The 17245-nt window shown below is 40.0% G+C and overlaps 1 protein-coding gene across 1 annotated transcript; it reads left to right on the top strand.

The window, feature by feature from the left end:
* Window positions 1-1198: 1198 nt before the first annotated feature.
* On the top strand, window positions 1199-14980 carry LOC102217350 (TNF receptor-associated factor 2-like). Its single transcript, XM_023338762.1, has 11 exons — window positions 1199-1414; window positions 2811-3020; window positions 4402-4480; window positions 4675-4773; window positions 6245-6406; window positions 6490-6564; window positions 7339-7413; window positions 8285-8854; window positions 9783-9960; window positions 10056-10204; window positions 12090-14980. Exons 2-11 carry the CDS (start codon window positions 2833-2835, stop codon window positions 12306-12308), a joined length of 1794 nt encoding a protein of 597 aa, XP_023194530.1. The 5' UTR covers window positions 1199-1414; window positions 2811-2832; the 3' UTR covers window positions 12309-14980.
* Window positions 14981-17245: the final 2265 nt, after the last annotated feature.

Raw genomic sequence — 17245 nt, 5'->3', positions numbered from 1 at the left:
GTTAGGCCACAATAATGTAGCCTTCAGTTAGTTTTAAAAAAAAAGAGAGAAACATACAACGTCAAGATCATCCTCTCCATAGGCCTGCTTGGTGGTAAGAACATAACGGTTTGGTGTTTTTTTTAGCCACTGGGACAGGGAGGCTAGTCAAAGTTACTGGTATTAGGAAAAGAAGAACACTAAACCAACAACATCAGGAAGTCTGGAGAGAAACTTCAACCTGAGCAACATTGGACATGGCATGGCTAAAGTGGTGAAGAAGTGTTTAGTTTCTTTAAATAATGTTTTTAAGTGTCTCAGCTGGACTCGAATCTTTAGCCAATCTGTGGACAGAGCTAAAGATGAGCTAAAAATCCATTTGCCAATGGAGACAATTGTTTGGTTTCTTCAACCGTCAATAGTTTTTTTTTTTTTTTAATTAATAATTGAGAAGCAGAAGAATAATTCTGCATATTTGGACAATTTTAATTCTAAATAAAAAAACAGATTTTTTTATTTTTTAAAAATATTGTCTATATTATCTGATAGAAAATCTGTGAAGCAGGTGAAAGGTAAAAGGTAAGAGTTCAAAACTGACCATAAATCCTCAAAATATCAGTGGAAATATGCAAAAGGCTCACCAGCAATTATTAGAAGAGTTGTAAAAAATGTCCCATTGACTACAGTGAAAGCTGTAAATATTTCTAACTTGCAATTTTGATGAAAATAAAAACGATATATGTATTTTTTTTTTAAATAAAATTGATCCAACCTTTTATGTTCTTAAATCATGTTTTTAGAGATATCGGTCTAATTTTCGATCAGAAATAAACTTCTCGTTTAAGCGAAGTCATTTCTACTATTAGACAGACAGAGAGCGTACAAATAATTTTGGATTAACTATTTATATACAGGCGTATATAGAACTCAAAATGGAGTGAAACACTGGAAGGAAGGAAGGATATTCTTCCTTGAGGAAAAGAGAGTCAAAGAAGCACCTGTGTGTATTAAAACGGCATTAAAAAAAAGACAGGTGCGAACATTGGGGCTATTAAAAACACAACCGTGTGTGACGCTTTTGAACGAAGGCAGGGACGCGGCTGTTTATAGGCTCCTCTGCCTCGGCCGGTCCGCCTCCTCTCCCGGTTCTCAGCCAATGAGCGCGTCGCCTTCCCAGCTGGTCTGCCTGTCAACCCACGTCCAGCCCACCGCATGACGTAACGCCCAGTCTGAAAGTGCAATGGCGATATTGGACAATAACAGCCATCGCGTTGGGGGACCACATCTGTATTATGTGGCTAACGCTGAAGGAAACACCTCGAGCCGGCTGCGACACCACATATAATAACGGCAGAGCGCACGAGCGGGAGTCCGCGAGCCGGGAAGGGGATTTCACAGCCTGCGCGCGGGATGACAGTTTAGACTAAAACCGCTGGTAAGTGCGAACTTACACTGCTTGCCGCGGCGTTCACAAAGAGACGGCTTTTAAAAAGCGGAACAGTTTGTTACAGACGGCTAAAAGCTTCACATTTCAAAGGGGCGTGGCCGCGTGCTGAGGGTACCACTCACTAAAGGATGCTGATGATAGCTTAGCAACAGCGACAAGGAAGGAAGAAGCAAGAGGAGAGGGGAAGAGAGACAATGGATGTGCAGCCTGGCCGCACCGTTTCTGGGCAGACTGCGAGGGAGAACGAGGGAGATCCCCAGCAGTCTGTTCCTGGTGAAGTGGAAGGAGCCGTGGATGCAGAGTGGAAATGTAAACAAAGGGTGTGGGCCTCTCAGCTGGCCTGTGATGCTCTGTCACACACACACACACACACACACGCCAATACACACCACCCCTTACTACTGTAAATCATGGGAAGGTTTTACACACACAATGGAAACACGTCCACAGGCACATCTGCGATGGTTTGTTACCATCCCTGAGTCTAATTACTGTTGCCTTTGTTTGTCCTAGAAGAAAATAACAAACTTATTTCTTTCACTGAGCATTTAAAAGTAATCTTACAATATTTCTACAGATCTAAGGAAAGCATAAACTATATTTTCTACGTTTCTGACCCTTCTGTGAATATTATCTCATTTTTTGTTGAATGCCTTTCAGGATTTTAAAAAAATCATTGTTGTTTTTTATTAGGATGGAGCCCTTTATTGTTATTCCAAAAAAAAGAACAGAAAAGTGAAAACTAGAATTGTATTACCCTACATAATAAAGTCAGGACCATTGAACTACACATTTCTGTAAACAAAGATATGATATGTAAATCAAATTACATTTTCATCTGACTAATATTGAAATCATACAAACTTTTTATTCACTAGAAAATCTGGGATCCACACAGCGCTAATAAATACAATAAATATATATACCTACTATTTACAGTGCTTACATTTAATAAAGCATAATAAATATTAATAATCATATCAGCACACTTGGGGTCAACAGGTCTCCCTAACAACCACCAGATGCCAATTACTGTGGCTCTAAAAGGTGTTCACAACCCCTGTTAAAATGTCACCTTTTTGTAATCTGCAAAAATGCGATCCTGATAAATGATTTCAAAATGTTGTCCGCACATGAGGTGATATTCATTTTGTACAGATGAAATATAAAAGTAAAATCTAAGTGTGACCATCACTAAGCTAACACTTTGTTGACGCTCCCTTTGCTCTTAATTTGTGACCACACAGGATTAAAGCCACTGGAGGAAAAAAATAGAATCCTACTTCTGAGATTAAAGTCAGAATTGTGAGAACAACAAAACACAAAGTCAGGGCATAATCCAAACTCCAGTTTCTCTTTCTTGACCTTTGTCGTCTCTACCCAGGTGTGACGTGTAAACAGACGCCATGGCCACACAGGAGCCGTCCCCTCCGTCGTCCATGGAGAGCAATAAACCCGGCTTTCCCAAGAAGATCCTGGGCAACAAGCTGGAGGACAAGCACCTGTGCAACTGCTGCCACAACATCCTCAGGCGGCCATTTCAAGCCCAGTGTGGACATCGCTTCTGCTCCTACTGCTTCAACAGGACTGTGAGGTCAGAATCTGATTGGCCGAGGCCGGGAAAATGGGAACCGCGCGACTGGTCTTTGTTGTCGTGCTGAGCTTGTGCGTTTTTATAAACAAAATCAACAACGCTATGCTTCAATATGATCTTAGGATACATTTAGATTTCATCTCACATCTACAAAGGCACCAGTCGACACGGAGCCAGATATTTACCCCCAGGATGCAGTGGAGCCCCAAAGACAGAAAGCAATAATGTTGATTCTGGAACTGCGTTTCATTGAGACACAAAACTAAGTCGTAGGTTTGTTTTATGACTATGATCCATAGTGGACTAAAGGCTGCAACAAATGAGAATAATTCCAGGTTTCCTTTTCTTGCTTTTCCATTTTTGTAATTGCTCAGGGTAATCATCTGAAAATATTTTGTCTCATGAGCTTTGTTTTAGGCAAGAATAAACAGAAACAAGACCTTTTTTCACAATGAAGCTGAGAACTTAAATTCCTACAAAATAAAAGCAATTCCTATGTATCTAATTTTAAAGAATAAAAAAAAACATCCTTGCTGATATCTAAACATCTGACATCACATTTTTCCAAGATAAAAGTGTAGTGGCCTTCTTTCAGCCTCCTGACTGTCGGTGTGCAGCAACAGGTGGGGGAGGTGCTGTGCTGTGTTGCTCCACTCAGCCCAGTAAAGCGTCAGTCACTCCAGCAATTTCTTTGGCATCGTAATAACAAAATTTTAATGGATTATTTTGAAATCGTAGGTTTTTAAAACTCTGTGCTGCCGGTGTCAGTCTCAGCTGTGCCGAGAGCACCCCGGCCAGCAGGGGGCAACCACGCGCGCTCGACTTTTTAAATAGAACAACAATATTAAAACGTTGCATTTTTATGTGCAGTTATCGAGATTTTTTAAATCAACTCCCAAAGTGTCAAATTCCTTATTTTATTGGCATATAAATGCCAATTTTCCAGCGCTGCTTGTAACAACAAACAATTACTCGACTTCACCTGGTCTGTATTTAAAAACTCCTCATTAAACGCGATTCCAGACCTAATGAGGAAGTCAGAAAATGTAACTTGTTTTCTTCTCCTTATTTAAGAAGTAATCGGAAGTGATTTATAGGAGACTGAAACAAAGGTCCCCTAAATATGTAGGGCCGGCTCTGAATGTGCTCTGTAATTATAATTAATGTAACTGCTAGCTTAAGCTGAAAAAGTTGTAATAAATCGCAACATTTCGATTTATTACAACTGAAAACATGTTGTAATAAACATGTTTCGAGTGGAAGAAGGGAGCATAGAAGGTATAGGTTTTCTGTTTGTACCCTCCTTGATGAGCGCCTGGTGATTCATGTATTCAGAGAACAAGATATAAACTGATTTTTGTTTCATTTGAATCCATTGCAGTAATGGACCCCAGAAATGCAACGCTTGCATTAAAGAAGATCTTTTTGAGGAGCCGACATCAGTTTTGAAGCAGGGATGTGTGAGTATCAAAGCGTGTTGAGATTACTTTAAGAACAGCTGACTTGTTTCAATGTTGGCTTAATTTGTCTATTTTTGTTTTCCTAATACTCAGCCGAATTAACCATGTTTATTTTATTATTTTAGTCCTGTAAAAGAATCACATTTATTGTCCATCCTGTGTCTTTTTTAAAAAAAAAAAAAAATCTTTTCCAGGCGTTTCCTGACAATGCCGTTCGAAGGGAAGTTGAAAGCCTGTCTGCGGTTTGTATCAATGAGGACTGTACTTGGGAAGGAACTATTAAAGAGTATGAGGTTTGTTCCTCCTCTTTTGTTTGCTTGTTTTATTGTAATTCCGACAAACGTTCAATGTAAATATTCAATTGAATCATCCCTCAAAAGAGACATTGCAGGGCATCAATGCCGTGTAAATTTATAAGCACCTAAAAGCACAAAAATGCACAAATTAAAAATAAGCCAGAATATTGAAAATAAAGATAGAAGTTATATATTTGTGTGGTATAAACCTGCACAGATTTAGAGTTTTTATTTATTTATTTTTATTTTTACATATATTTAAAAGTCTGCTTACTGTGTCTTTAAGAAAATATGTTGTTGCTTTTTAAGCTTCTGATAGGTTCGTTCACAAGATGTAGGCCTAGTCGACAAGTAGCCGGATATCTGGGAAAACAAATCAATTCTTATATGTTTTTGGCTTTTCGTCCACACGAAAACTCGATTTAATATCAGCCAAAATGATTATTTAGAAAAACTTTGACCAAAGTGGCAATTTGAGAAAACTCCATATTTCTGTGTGTACATATGGGAAGACGACATGGTCTTGTTTTTTAATACTTTACATTCTAATATGTTACTTAAATGTAGTTCAATCTATCTATCCTGGCACCATGCTTAATTCCTAACAGGAAGCTGTGGTTGTTTTGAAGTGATGTAATTGGCTGACGCAGGTTTTACACTGCCCCCTATGGGTTTGGCATGTTTAAAACAACGCTCAGTGGTGAATTTGTGCAGATTCGTGTGGATGAAAACCTTTCATGTGTGTGCGATATTAGCTTTTTTTTAAAAACAATATGTAGCACAGTTATTTGTATTTCTAGCCTGAGGCAGTCACACCAGTTTTGTCTGAAGCAAAAGGCCAAAAATCCCAGCAAACTACAGTGAAAAGCTTTTGATGCAAGTCTCTAAGTGTGAAGGAAATTCCACAAAATACTTTCTGTTCTTGAAATTTCTGAACTTGAAGAAAGAAAAACAATTTCACTTTCCTTATCCTACCCTTAAGCTAACATAAACCAATTTTCTAGCAGACCTAGAACATTAAAAGTTTAGTATGAGTTAATGTCAGAATATTGAGGAAGAAAGTTAGTGTGTCTTTAAATATTGCGTGGTTTCAACTTTATATGTGCATTTTTAATATATTTTTCCGGTGTTGCTCATAACCCGGGCTGTCAAGAGATTGTACCACACCCTTACTGTGCGGACCCCCCTGCTTCCTGCTGAGATTAATAAGCACACCCTGTGTTTATGCTGTAAACAGCAGTGTTTATTTGGGGAATTTCCATGAACTTGCCTTTTATGCTCGCAGGTTAATGTGGGAGCTTAATCTTCCGCTAAATGACTTTTTTGGACTGTTGCGGAGTGATTAAAACGGAAACCTTTAAAGTAGCGGCAGTGTTTGCGCAGCTCCCTTCGTGTATTTGCACAGCCGAGGGCGTCGCCGATCTGCCGCTTTGGATTCCCTTCAGCGCCATCTCCTCTCTCCCCGCAGCTGAATCACGAGGGGAAGTGCGAGTTCATGATCATCCCCTGCCCCTCCTGCAAAGAACGAATCCGCTTCAACGAACAGGAGCGCCACAACGAGCGGGAGTGCCCGGAGAGGACGCTCAACTGCAAGTACTGCAAGGAGCCATTTCACTTCAAAAACATCAAGGTTAGCGATTGCTGCTTTAAATTGTTGGGAGGGCGCGGGAGCTAAAAGTGTTGCTTCATTGAAAGTATTGTTGCTTCTTTTAGGCTCATGACGAAATCTGCCCCAAGTATCCGATGATCTGTGAAGGTTGTGCCAAGAAGAAAATACCCAGAGAGAAGGTACTTTTGTAAAATACGATAGCATCTTAATAACTATCAATGTACTGACATTTAAATTCATCTAGAAAAACGCATAAAACAGAAAAATACACGTATGAATACACTGGAAAAACACAGTCTTACCAAGTTTTGTTCTAGTTTCTTGTACAAATATCTTAGTACACTTGAAATAAGACAAAACTCATTTACAAGTACCTTTTCAACAAGAAATAGGAGCTTATTTTAAGTCAATAATTTCTTAATATTGACGGGGAAAAAAAACTTGTTCCATTGGGAGATTATTTCACTTACAACTAATCATGTTTCGCATGTTATAAGTGACATAATCTGCCAATGGAACAAGTACTTTTTCATCAATATCACTGATTTATTGACTTAAAACAAGCTCCTATTTCTTGCTGAAAAGTTACTTGCAAATTAGTTTTATCTTGTTACTGTACTAAGATATTTGCACTAGAAACTAAAGCAAAAAATAAATTTTATTCCCTATTCTATTAACTAAAGCAACCATCAGTCCATTCATTCTTTCATCCATTTATTGACCCAGTCTGTTAGCCAATCTGGAAATTTTAGTATATGGTGAACATTTTTGACATTTAAAATTTTTTGAAGAAATCTAATAGGAAAGGTGGAGAAAGCAATAATTTAAGACAGTAAAAGTATTTTTTTAATCTCTTAAACTATTTGTAATTTGTTTAAATAAATATATACAATATATCTTATCTGTTTTGGATTGTCCGAGTCAGTCGACTTTGTCTTTGTGTTTTATTTCAGTATGTGGACCATATTAAACTCTGCACTAAATTCCGAACTCCGTGTCGATTTCATGTCGTTGGATGTGACATGTCTGTAAGTAGCCTGAATATTCATCACTTCTCTGGGTTTAATGGTGAGACTTGTGCACCTATTTGAACAAAGTTTGGAAATCCACTAAAACTTTCAATTTTGGCATGTTACAAAAACAGACGACATAGTATTTTATTGGAGGTTTGTGTGTTCCTTACTCTGATACCCCTAAATATGATCCACGGCAATCAGTTCCAATGAATAAACAGAGTCCTCTGCCTGTGTGGGGTTCAATGCCGGTATAAATACAGCTGATGGGCCAAGGTCGGAGATACGGTGGCCCTGAAGTGCAAAACACTTCAATGATTCACTAAGCACAACTACAAATTACAAAACACAACAATATTAAAACGGAAGAGGTAGCTCCCAGTGGGACATACTACAAAGGCCAGATTTGGTTATTTTCTTTTTGTTTTTTCTCAGTTTGGGCAAAACATAGCACTGTGACTGTCTTCCTGTCTGTCCAAACAAAGACAGCACGAATGCTAGAATAATATAGTTCTAAAGTCCGAAAAGTGGTATCGTCCGATCAGCGACTGAACTGGCCTAAGGTTAAGGGGTGACACAGGACAATAAAGTTGTATAGATGTTGAAGTACTCCATAATCTCAGCTATGGGGATCGTGTAGATGCTGAATAAAAGAGAACTGAGAACAGAGCCGTGTGGAACTCCATATGATCTTTGTTTGCCTAGACTTGTATACAGCTAAAAGTCAAATAAGGTCTGTCTCTGTACCTGACAGTCTTGCTCAGCTGTCTGATCAATATCAGGATGTTGATGTTAAGCTGTAGCATAATTCTAAAGTGGTTAAACTATAAGTTTATTGTATTATATTTCTCCACCTACAGAATTTTCTTGCTTATTTCTTGTTTAGGTGGAGAAAGAGAAGATTCATGACCACGAACGCGCTTACGCCTACGAGCACCTTAACCTGCTCCTGCACTACATTATGGGTATGAAGGTGAGCATGGAGGGCCTGCAGCCCCAGGGACTGGAAGTAGCCGGACACAAACTGTTAGAACTCCAACAATCCCTCAGGGAACTCGAGGCCAGAGTCTCCCAGCTCAGCACCACCTCTTCTGGGCCTCCCGTGCAGGGAGCTGCCGCTTCCTCCTCCTCTTCTTCCTCCACCTGCAGTGCCGGCCCGGCCCCATCAGCTCCTCTTCCTCCACCTCCCACTCTTCCTCCAACGCTCTCCGTGTCTACCTCGTTCACACCCCTGCCCAGCTCGGTGGGCGCAGCGCTGGAGCTCCAGCTCCACAGCGAGAAGACCAAGGTGGCCGAGCTTGGCCGCAGATGCACGGAACTCGAGGTCAAGGCGGGGACGTTTGAAAATGTGGTGTGCGTTCTTAACAGGGAGGTGGAGAGATTTGCCACAACCATGGAGGCCAGCAACCGGCAGCATAAACTGGACCAAGACAAGATTGAAGCTCTTAGTAATAAGGTATGACTTCAGACTGCTGGTGAGTTTTGGTTTCCTCGGGTCGACCGTCGTTTCAGGAGTTGAAGACGTCGCACCAGTGGTAAATTGTTCCTGTCAAAGTATGCTGCAAAGCTCAGGCATATATTAATATGCTATAGAGTAGGAGTGCAAACAGTTTGTGTTTTTTTTAAGATTACATTTAGCTCTAATCAATTAACTAATAATGTCTGCACAGACCGTTTTTCCAGTGTTGTAATTTGGCCGCCATCCAGCACAGGGCGCCGCTGGCCATCCTTACGCGGAGCCAGGGAATAAAGATGGCGGAGCTATACGGGGATGATAAACGGTCCAAACAGTCCAGTCTGGGATGTAAAATGTATTTTATGTGGCTCTGATTTGAAGTATAAACACTCAACAAGCTCCTCAAGTTATGATCTTTAATAGCGCTTATTCAGCCAAGCTGCATGGCAGAGCTGCGTCACTTTACTGACGTGCTACGAAGCGGAGGGGAAAACTAAATTTGTAACAAGATGGGGGAAAAACATGACACCGATAAGCACGGTTGATTTTAAGGTCTGTCACGAGTCAAGTTTCAACATTCCTTCAAGATCAACAACAGACTGTACTTCTCTCTATTCGTGGAAAATTAAGAATATCACACATTTATTCATTTATATTTTCACCTTTTATTATTCAGTTCAGCATCCTAAGTGTTTCCTGTGTTGTTATATTTTACAAATATGTCAATGTTAACAACGTGAGCAAACCACAGTTTTCTTAGGTTTATTCACTTTAGCAGAGCTGACACGAAACAATGTTAAATGTAATGTTTGTTTTTAATTCAGCATAGCCCTATCATGAAAAATGTTGCCCCTTAAAACTTTGCTGCCTTACTTCGCCCTCTATAAGCATGTTTGAGGTAATACCAATACATGCATGTACCCTCTAGGTGCGACAGCTGGAGAGGACTGTCGGACTGAAGGACCTCACGGTGGTGGAGATGGAGGGCCGACTGAGGGAAATGTCCGCCACCACGTTTGATGGCGTCTTCATCTGGAGGATCTCGGACTTTGCCAAAAAACGACAAGATGCCATTGCAGGTCGGGCTCCTGCCATGTTCTCACCAGGTAACAATATTTCTTTCTAACCTTGAGTTTGAAGCCCAAAACAAAAGCCAGTTTCCTGGAAGACGTCCTGCTGAATGTGCCTTTTCCTTCTCCAGCTTTCTATACTAGCAAGTACGGCTATAAGATGTGCCTGAGGATCTACCTGAATGGGGACGGGACGGGGCGTGGCAGCCACCTGTCCCTGTTCTTTGTGGTGATGAGGGGACTGAACGACGCTCTGCTCAAATGGCCATTCAACCAGAAGGTAAAACACATGAAGAGGCATCGTTAGCGTGCAAATGGCTTTTAAATATTCCTCAGTCTGTTTTTACTTAAAGGTCCCCGTGGACGTTTTAATCTGAAAAAAAGGGATTATGTGCATAACAACATAGATTTAGGTAGTGTCTAATGGTTGTTATGGTGACCTGGTGATCTAGTAAGACCACACCCCAGATACACTTAAAAACCAAAAGCATAAATAAAAATAATTCATCAAATTTACTTTGGGCAATTTTTGTGGAGGCACATTTTTATGCATTTTACTATGCATATTTACTATTGATCAATCAATTATTTTATTTATGCCATTAGGTACATTTAGTTAAAGTAAAGTAAAGTGGGTGAGATTTCTTCAAAACACGACATTTTGCACAATCACACAATACATATAGATATAATATGATTAAAGGGGACCAGGTGCTCAATCCTTTAAAATATTTAAAATAATAAAAACTCACAGACTTGCTGCACGCAGTGTCCTCATTAGGACAAGATTCAAATGATATTTTAAAAAAGTATCGGTTAAAATTTAGTTAAACTACACAAAAACCTAAAATTTTAGACCCCCCTTGTAACAAAATCCTGCATTAGGATAGTAATAAATACAATTCATGAGGTCTAAGAATGACAGTTAATATAAAATTAATTATTAGGGTCTGTACTGAAATAGCAATTTCTCCCTTGTGGATAAATAAAGTACAATAAAGGATATTCATTCATTACAGGCTAATTTGGTGCACATGTATGCCAAATATATGCATTTGTGCCTCAAATATTGCAGCAACGACCCAATGACACATTTCTTAATCTTGTCCTTCAGTATGCTTCACTGCTGAAGAAATGTGTCTGAAGCTGAAAGTGAAACTGACAGCGTGTCCTACTTGTTTGATTAATTCAGCTGATTATTATCTAGTGACTTATAGAGAGCTGAATGTAATTCCCAATCAGTAGATCTTTAAAAATTAAAACATAGACATGCATAAAACAAGATGCAGACGTGATGGCAAAAGTCACACTTTCTGCCCTGACATGTTCACATCCGACACGCAACAGGAACAAAAACAAAAACGTAAAACATGTGACAGAAATTCCCATCATTTCCTTACATTTAGACGTCTTTATTAGGCCATTATTCATGGCAAGTTGGGGGCAGGATCTGCGTTTCCATCGACGTTAAAATTGCACAAGTTGGAATTACAATAATACATTTGCTTAATGGAAACACACCAATTTTGAAACAATGTTTTTGGTAAAAAAAAAAGTTAAGTTAGGTTGTTTTTCAGTTATATTGACATTTGTATATTTCACAAGACTTCAATGGAAACATTTCATTTGCATTACTCCAGTTTGTATCCAACAGCAACATGGTTTTTGTTGGCACTTGCCTCCGTGGACCAGAGCACTCGCAGCATCACAGAGTTCATCAACATTTTTGTTTGTCATTTGAAAGTGTTAAAACTGTGGCTCTTCTGTAAAACTGGTGACTAATCTCCCAAAAATGCAACATCCGTAGCCCCTCCCCAGTATAAGGGGCTTGTCGCTTCAACGCCTCAATAAGAGTCCAACGTCTTCCATGATGACTTATGATGATGAGCGCTAGCATAGTGGCAGAAATATCGTTGCTGACATCTTTTTTTTTAATGCCGTTAAAAAATGGCGTTGAATGAAAAACGTATTCGAGTGTGATTTTAATTTCATTCCTCATCTCATGGAAACACCGGAATTACAAAATCGTGCTGTTTTTAGCAGAATATCGACAAAGTTTTGCACACGTTCGTCATGGAAACACAGCTACTGTGACGACAGCTTTAGCTACTGTAAGTTGACTTGACCGTTTCAAAGTGGATCTCTCACAAATGTTTGACACCCAGGTAACACTGATGCTACTGGACCAGAGCAACAGGGAGCACATCATCGACGCCTTTCGACCCGACGTCACTTCTTCTTCCTTTCAAAGGCCCGTGAGCGAGATGAACATTGCCAGCGGCTGCCCGCTCTTCTGCCCACTCTCCAAGCTGGACGGAAAGAACTCGTACATACGCGACGACACAATATTCATCAAAGCCATCGTGGACCTCACCGGCCTCTAGGCGTCTCCGTGTCGACGGTTATGGTGACCAGGCAGCTCCCTGACCAATCAAGGCTTCTGTTTTTTTTGGCCAGCTGTGGCCCCGTTGTGGCTCTATGAGGGCCACGGTACCGTCCCTCGCAGGAGAAGGGCGTGCTTGCGGCCGCATGCCGCATGTGGCTGCTCAGTCCAGACGGCGCTGGCATTGTCATACCAGGTGGTATCTGTGCGAGAGCCATCGTCATTGATGTACACTTGTTTTCTTTCAACATCTTCCTCAATAGGGCGAACATCCTTTCTTTTTAGGATTCCTGGTTGAGCATCAGCGTGGCTCGGTAATCCACGGCGTTGGAAGAGGGAGGCACGTTGCAGTGGCGTGACAAGGATGAATATTTTTAATCTTCTCAACTTGTTGGCTTTCAGCTTGTGAAAGATTGTCTTAGAACAGGATTGTAGATTACTAATAGTTTGTGTGGTTATTCGGATAAATCTGGCGTGCCATAGAGGTAGGGCTTCTTCTTCTCAAAGGTCATCATGGATGTCGTGAGCTTGCTTGTGTTCAGTGAATTTACATAGACAAAACGTGGAGTTACGTTACAAATAAAATAACCGGCTTCTTAGCGTTTCTCTTGGTTTTTCTCAGCAAACTGCATTCCGTTGGAGATTTATTTATTTATTACTTTTTCAAACGAACGACTCCTTTTTCTCAACCTAGCTTCGCGAAAGTTAGTCATTAAAACCCATTGGTGATTTAGCTATTCGTGATGGTGGACATTGCCTGCATGCCTTCGGAGCCAGGCTGTGTTTTTTTTGTTTTTTTTTTACATGTTGCGTGTTTGTTGCTGTTTAGGGTTCGGTGGTTTGGTACATCTGTGGAAGATACAGCGGAGTTACCATGGAGTCAGGGCAGCTTGCCTGTCAAGCCTGAGGCATAAAACGCTTGCATGGAGTTCTCCTGCAGGATTTGCTCACTCGCTCACAACTCAACACATAGTACTGTGCCCCACCACGGACTGAGGCGAACGCAGATTCACGGGATCGTTCGTCTGTGCTCATAGTTTCCAGTGCATTCCGTACGCGTTTCTGCTGCTCTGAGACAGAATGCCGACGTGAAACTTTTATGTCAGTGCAAATAAACTGCAAGAGATTGTAAAGCGTTGTTGTAGGTCTCGAGGCCGTCTCTGACGATATTTACTGCCGATTTGATGTTTTACGCCGATAAATCTTAACGGCGCTTTTCCCCCTTTTTTGCGGTAACGCACATTCGACGTTATACCTGCTTACGCTATCATTTTATTCTCTCCCCCTCGATTCTTCCACTAGAGGTCGCTGTTGTCGTGTGTTTCGCATGCTGAGGTGTTAAGGTTCATGCTGGCCTGTTTGGAAACCAGTTTTGGCCTGTATTGAAACCTCTCTGTGCATGGGAGGCTTCAATTCATTTTTGCTATGGAACTTCAAGCCGGTTGACTCCGTGAGCCGCGCGCGGAAACCTTTATTTGTATTTGTTTGGATGAGGATACGTGAACATAGAATAGTTATTATGTTATATTCGGCACTGCTCCACACAGGCAGAGGCCTATATTCATAGTAATGTATAAATATGTACCTTTCATATCATAATGTTGAAATAATCTAAATATTGATGTTAATATACACAAGATGTTATAATAAACATAGTATTACTCAATACCTTATTAATTCTATATCTATAGAGCAACTTTTTTTTTTTCTTTGATGGTTTGAACAGGCCAGGACAACCTTTTTGTGGAGTGAGGATTTGTAGAGTGCAATATATGATTACATCCTTTATCCAGCTTTTAACTTTTAGCTAAAAGGGTTTAAACAGGTCACACTTATTTGTTGCCGTTTGTTTACATTAGTCATTTTTGGAGCTGATGAGTCGCGACCAGTTTTGAACCTTCTAAGGAAATGTGGTGCTTTTCTGACCATCAAACACACAATTTCATCAATATATGAGACTCTTCAGTCACTTGTTGTTCGTGGAACTTGCTAGCTAGCTCCTAGCTAGCCAGGAGAACCATTTAGCTGTTCGAATTTGTTATGAAATACACCGAGTTTTTGTTCACAACTTTAAAACCTTTTTAATAAAGTCTTAAGGATGTAAAAAGTCCGATTTACATTCACTTTTTAAACTTTGAGTGTGCTTGTACCGTGCCAAACTCTAATATTACCTCTATATGCTAAAAGTGTTACACTGCAAGATTTATTTTATGTTCTATGCTAAAATATGGTGCCAAATATGTTTCTATATGAGTTTGGATTATTATTATTTTTTTATTTATTTAAATGCGTATGGGTGTTTTGACAAGCATGTCACTTTCTTTTGACATGGTGCATGGGGCCATTACTAGTAGAAATAATTATTTCATACCCATAAATTGGTCCTCACATGGCAGAGGTTTGTGAATGTAAGCTTTAATTCTGCATTTTTCTTTCTTAACAAGTTGTTCTGTCATGTGATGCAACTGACCAGAACCAACTTTATTTGTGCACTTTCTACCATTTGTCTAAGCAGGGTATATATTTTGTTGAGTGACTTATGTACCTTGAACTCAGAGCCATATATACATATATATATATATATATATATATATATTCTGATGTGGATAATTGATGTGTCATGCTAAAACAGCTCTTGCAGTCTGTAATAAAGTTTGTTGGTTTTTGCCACCAGAGTGTTTAATGTCTAATTTCTTTATTTATTTGCATGCATTTAAAAAAATAAATAAATCAGATCTACTCGCAGAGTGTACAGATGGAGTTGGGTTAGCATAAAAAAAAAACTGTAAGGAACAAGTAAAACATAAATTATGGTCAGTAATATTTTGCCATAAAAAACAGTTGAATAAGCGGTATTGTCAGGGCATTGTGGTTTACTTTAAACAAATCAATAACGTCAAAATAACCTGGCAGGTGTTGAGGAAAAATGATTATTTTTAGTGCTTAATGCAGTTAATCTTACGGCATGTGTAAAAGGTATATTGAACATTCTTATTTTGAACAAATTTCTTTATTTTGAACAGGTTTGTGCTAAGGATTTAAAATCAAACCAGATGAGCAAGAATTCAGACAAACAGGAACCAAATGCAGATCTCCCAATGGGGACTCCTGCTGTGTTGCCAGAGCACAGGAGGCCGTAAAATTAGCATCTCCCCCAAGGCACTATCATTTGAGCCTGGGGGAGAGAAGCCTGTTGGGTTCACAGGCTAATGCTGCAAACCAATCAAACTCATCCATTCACCCTCTAAAACAAAATCACAACGAATTTTCCTGTTTGTTTAATTCTGTTGGATTAAACTTATCGCTATGTCACACCAGCCAGCACATTCTGTGCACATGAATCAGAGACATCAACGTCAAGGCTCCAGAACGGTTTCATTGCTAAGCTGGGCTGATGCGCTCAAAGTGTACCGTACATATTTTGATTGTTATCGGCCTTCGTAATTCCTCTCTCTTCTATTCTCCATGGCTGCTTAGAAGAAAAACAAACAAACCCCGAAGCACATGTTGGGAAACCCGCAACGTCTCCAAGTAATTCCACAACGAAAACCGTTTGGAAGTGTCGAGAAGAGAGCCGGGATGGAAAGAAATGGGCAGATTTTATTTTATTTTATGGACCCAATTATATCCAACATCCAACAGGCACCTGCAAAACAGCCTCCTCTACCGTGATTACTAAGAAGAGTTGCCAAGCAGACACAGGCGATGGAACCAGTGGAACTTGTCCGCTCCAGGTGACTGCACATTTAACATGGTGCTTTATTTATTGCAGTATATAAATTGAGGTTCTTTTGCTTTTTTTTGTATGTTCTTCATAGAAGGTTTAATAAATATAAACAGTGGTTTGTGTGTCACCTGTGTGACTGTGACATCAAATAGTTGAGGCAAAACCAAAGAAACTGCAAACCTGCTCGGAAATCAATCAAAAGTAAAACTTCAAAATGGGACAGAATTGAATTCATACCCGATCGAGTTCCAAAGCTGATCTCCCTCCATCACGCCGCTTGCGCCTCGAACCCCGCTTGCGTCCACCGAGCCTCGTGGGTAATCAGAATCGCCTCTGGCCTAAGCTTAAAGGACTGGAGACCATGTAGAAGGAACGTTTACACTTTTCACACTGGAATCTGTCAAAGTTTCTGCTAAATTATTCTTTAAAAAACAAGAAAACTTGGTGAAATTCTGAGTTCCGTTCGTTTTATACACAAGCTAGATCACGAACACAGATGTTAGGTGTGTACAGATGCACTCTATCTTGGGCTGCAGTCACCAATTACAAATTGTACCAATTAGAACCGTGTGCTTTCAGTGATGTTAAATATACGTACATTTGTCGCTGTGGTTTCTCAGTTCTTGTTTTTCCGTTTCTCATTTTTTGGAGGTGGAGAAGCAGGCTTCTAGTGTGTTTTCTTGTATTCTCTTTATCCTTCTTCCCTCCTCCGTTCTTGCCAGAAGTGGAGGTGACGAACGGTTTGTAAAAAGAGAGTGAGTATGTTTAACCCGTATCAAGTTATTCTTGCCAAATTCTGCAGCTGCTTGTTCCAGAGCGTCCGGACTCGATGGGGGCCTCAGAGGAGTCCGAGCAGCACTGGTGATGTTTTCACAATCACAAACACCAACAGAACCAAAGGGGAAAAACTCCTAAAGTCAGCTGAGTTACCAAAAATACTTTCTATGTTTCTTGCTAAAATTAGATCGTACTTCGTGCTCAACCACAAACACAAAATTGTAAACTTCACCTTTAGTTGTGCGACCTGGATGGTTTTTTAAAAATCTTTCAACTCTTCATGAAAGAAAAAAAAATCTGCCTTTTAAATTCAGATACAAAAGGCAATCAGATGAGGAGGAAGGATCTGAAATGTCACTGAATTTAGTGCGTGAGGCTCATTCCTGTGCTCACTAGAGGGCGCCACGTATCCATCAAAAAATTACTATGCCTCT

This window comes from Xiphophorus maculatus, chromosome 8 (assembly GCF_002775205.1).
Source record: "Xiphophorus maculatus strain JP 163 A chromosome 8, X_maculatus-5.0-male, whole genome shotgun sequence".
NCBI classification, from domain to species: domain Eukaryota; kingdom Metazoa; phylum Chordata; class Actinopteri; order Cyprinodontiformes; family Poeciliidae; genus Xiphophorus; species Xiphophorus maculatus.
Note: the sequence above shows the minus strand (reverse complement) of the source record. Positions and strands in the feature narration are given on the sequence as shown.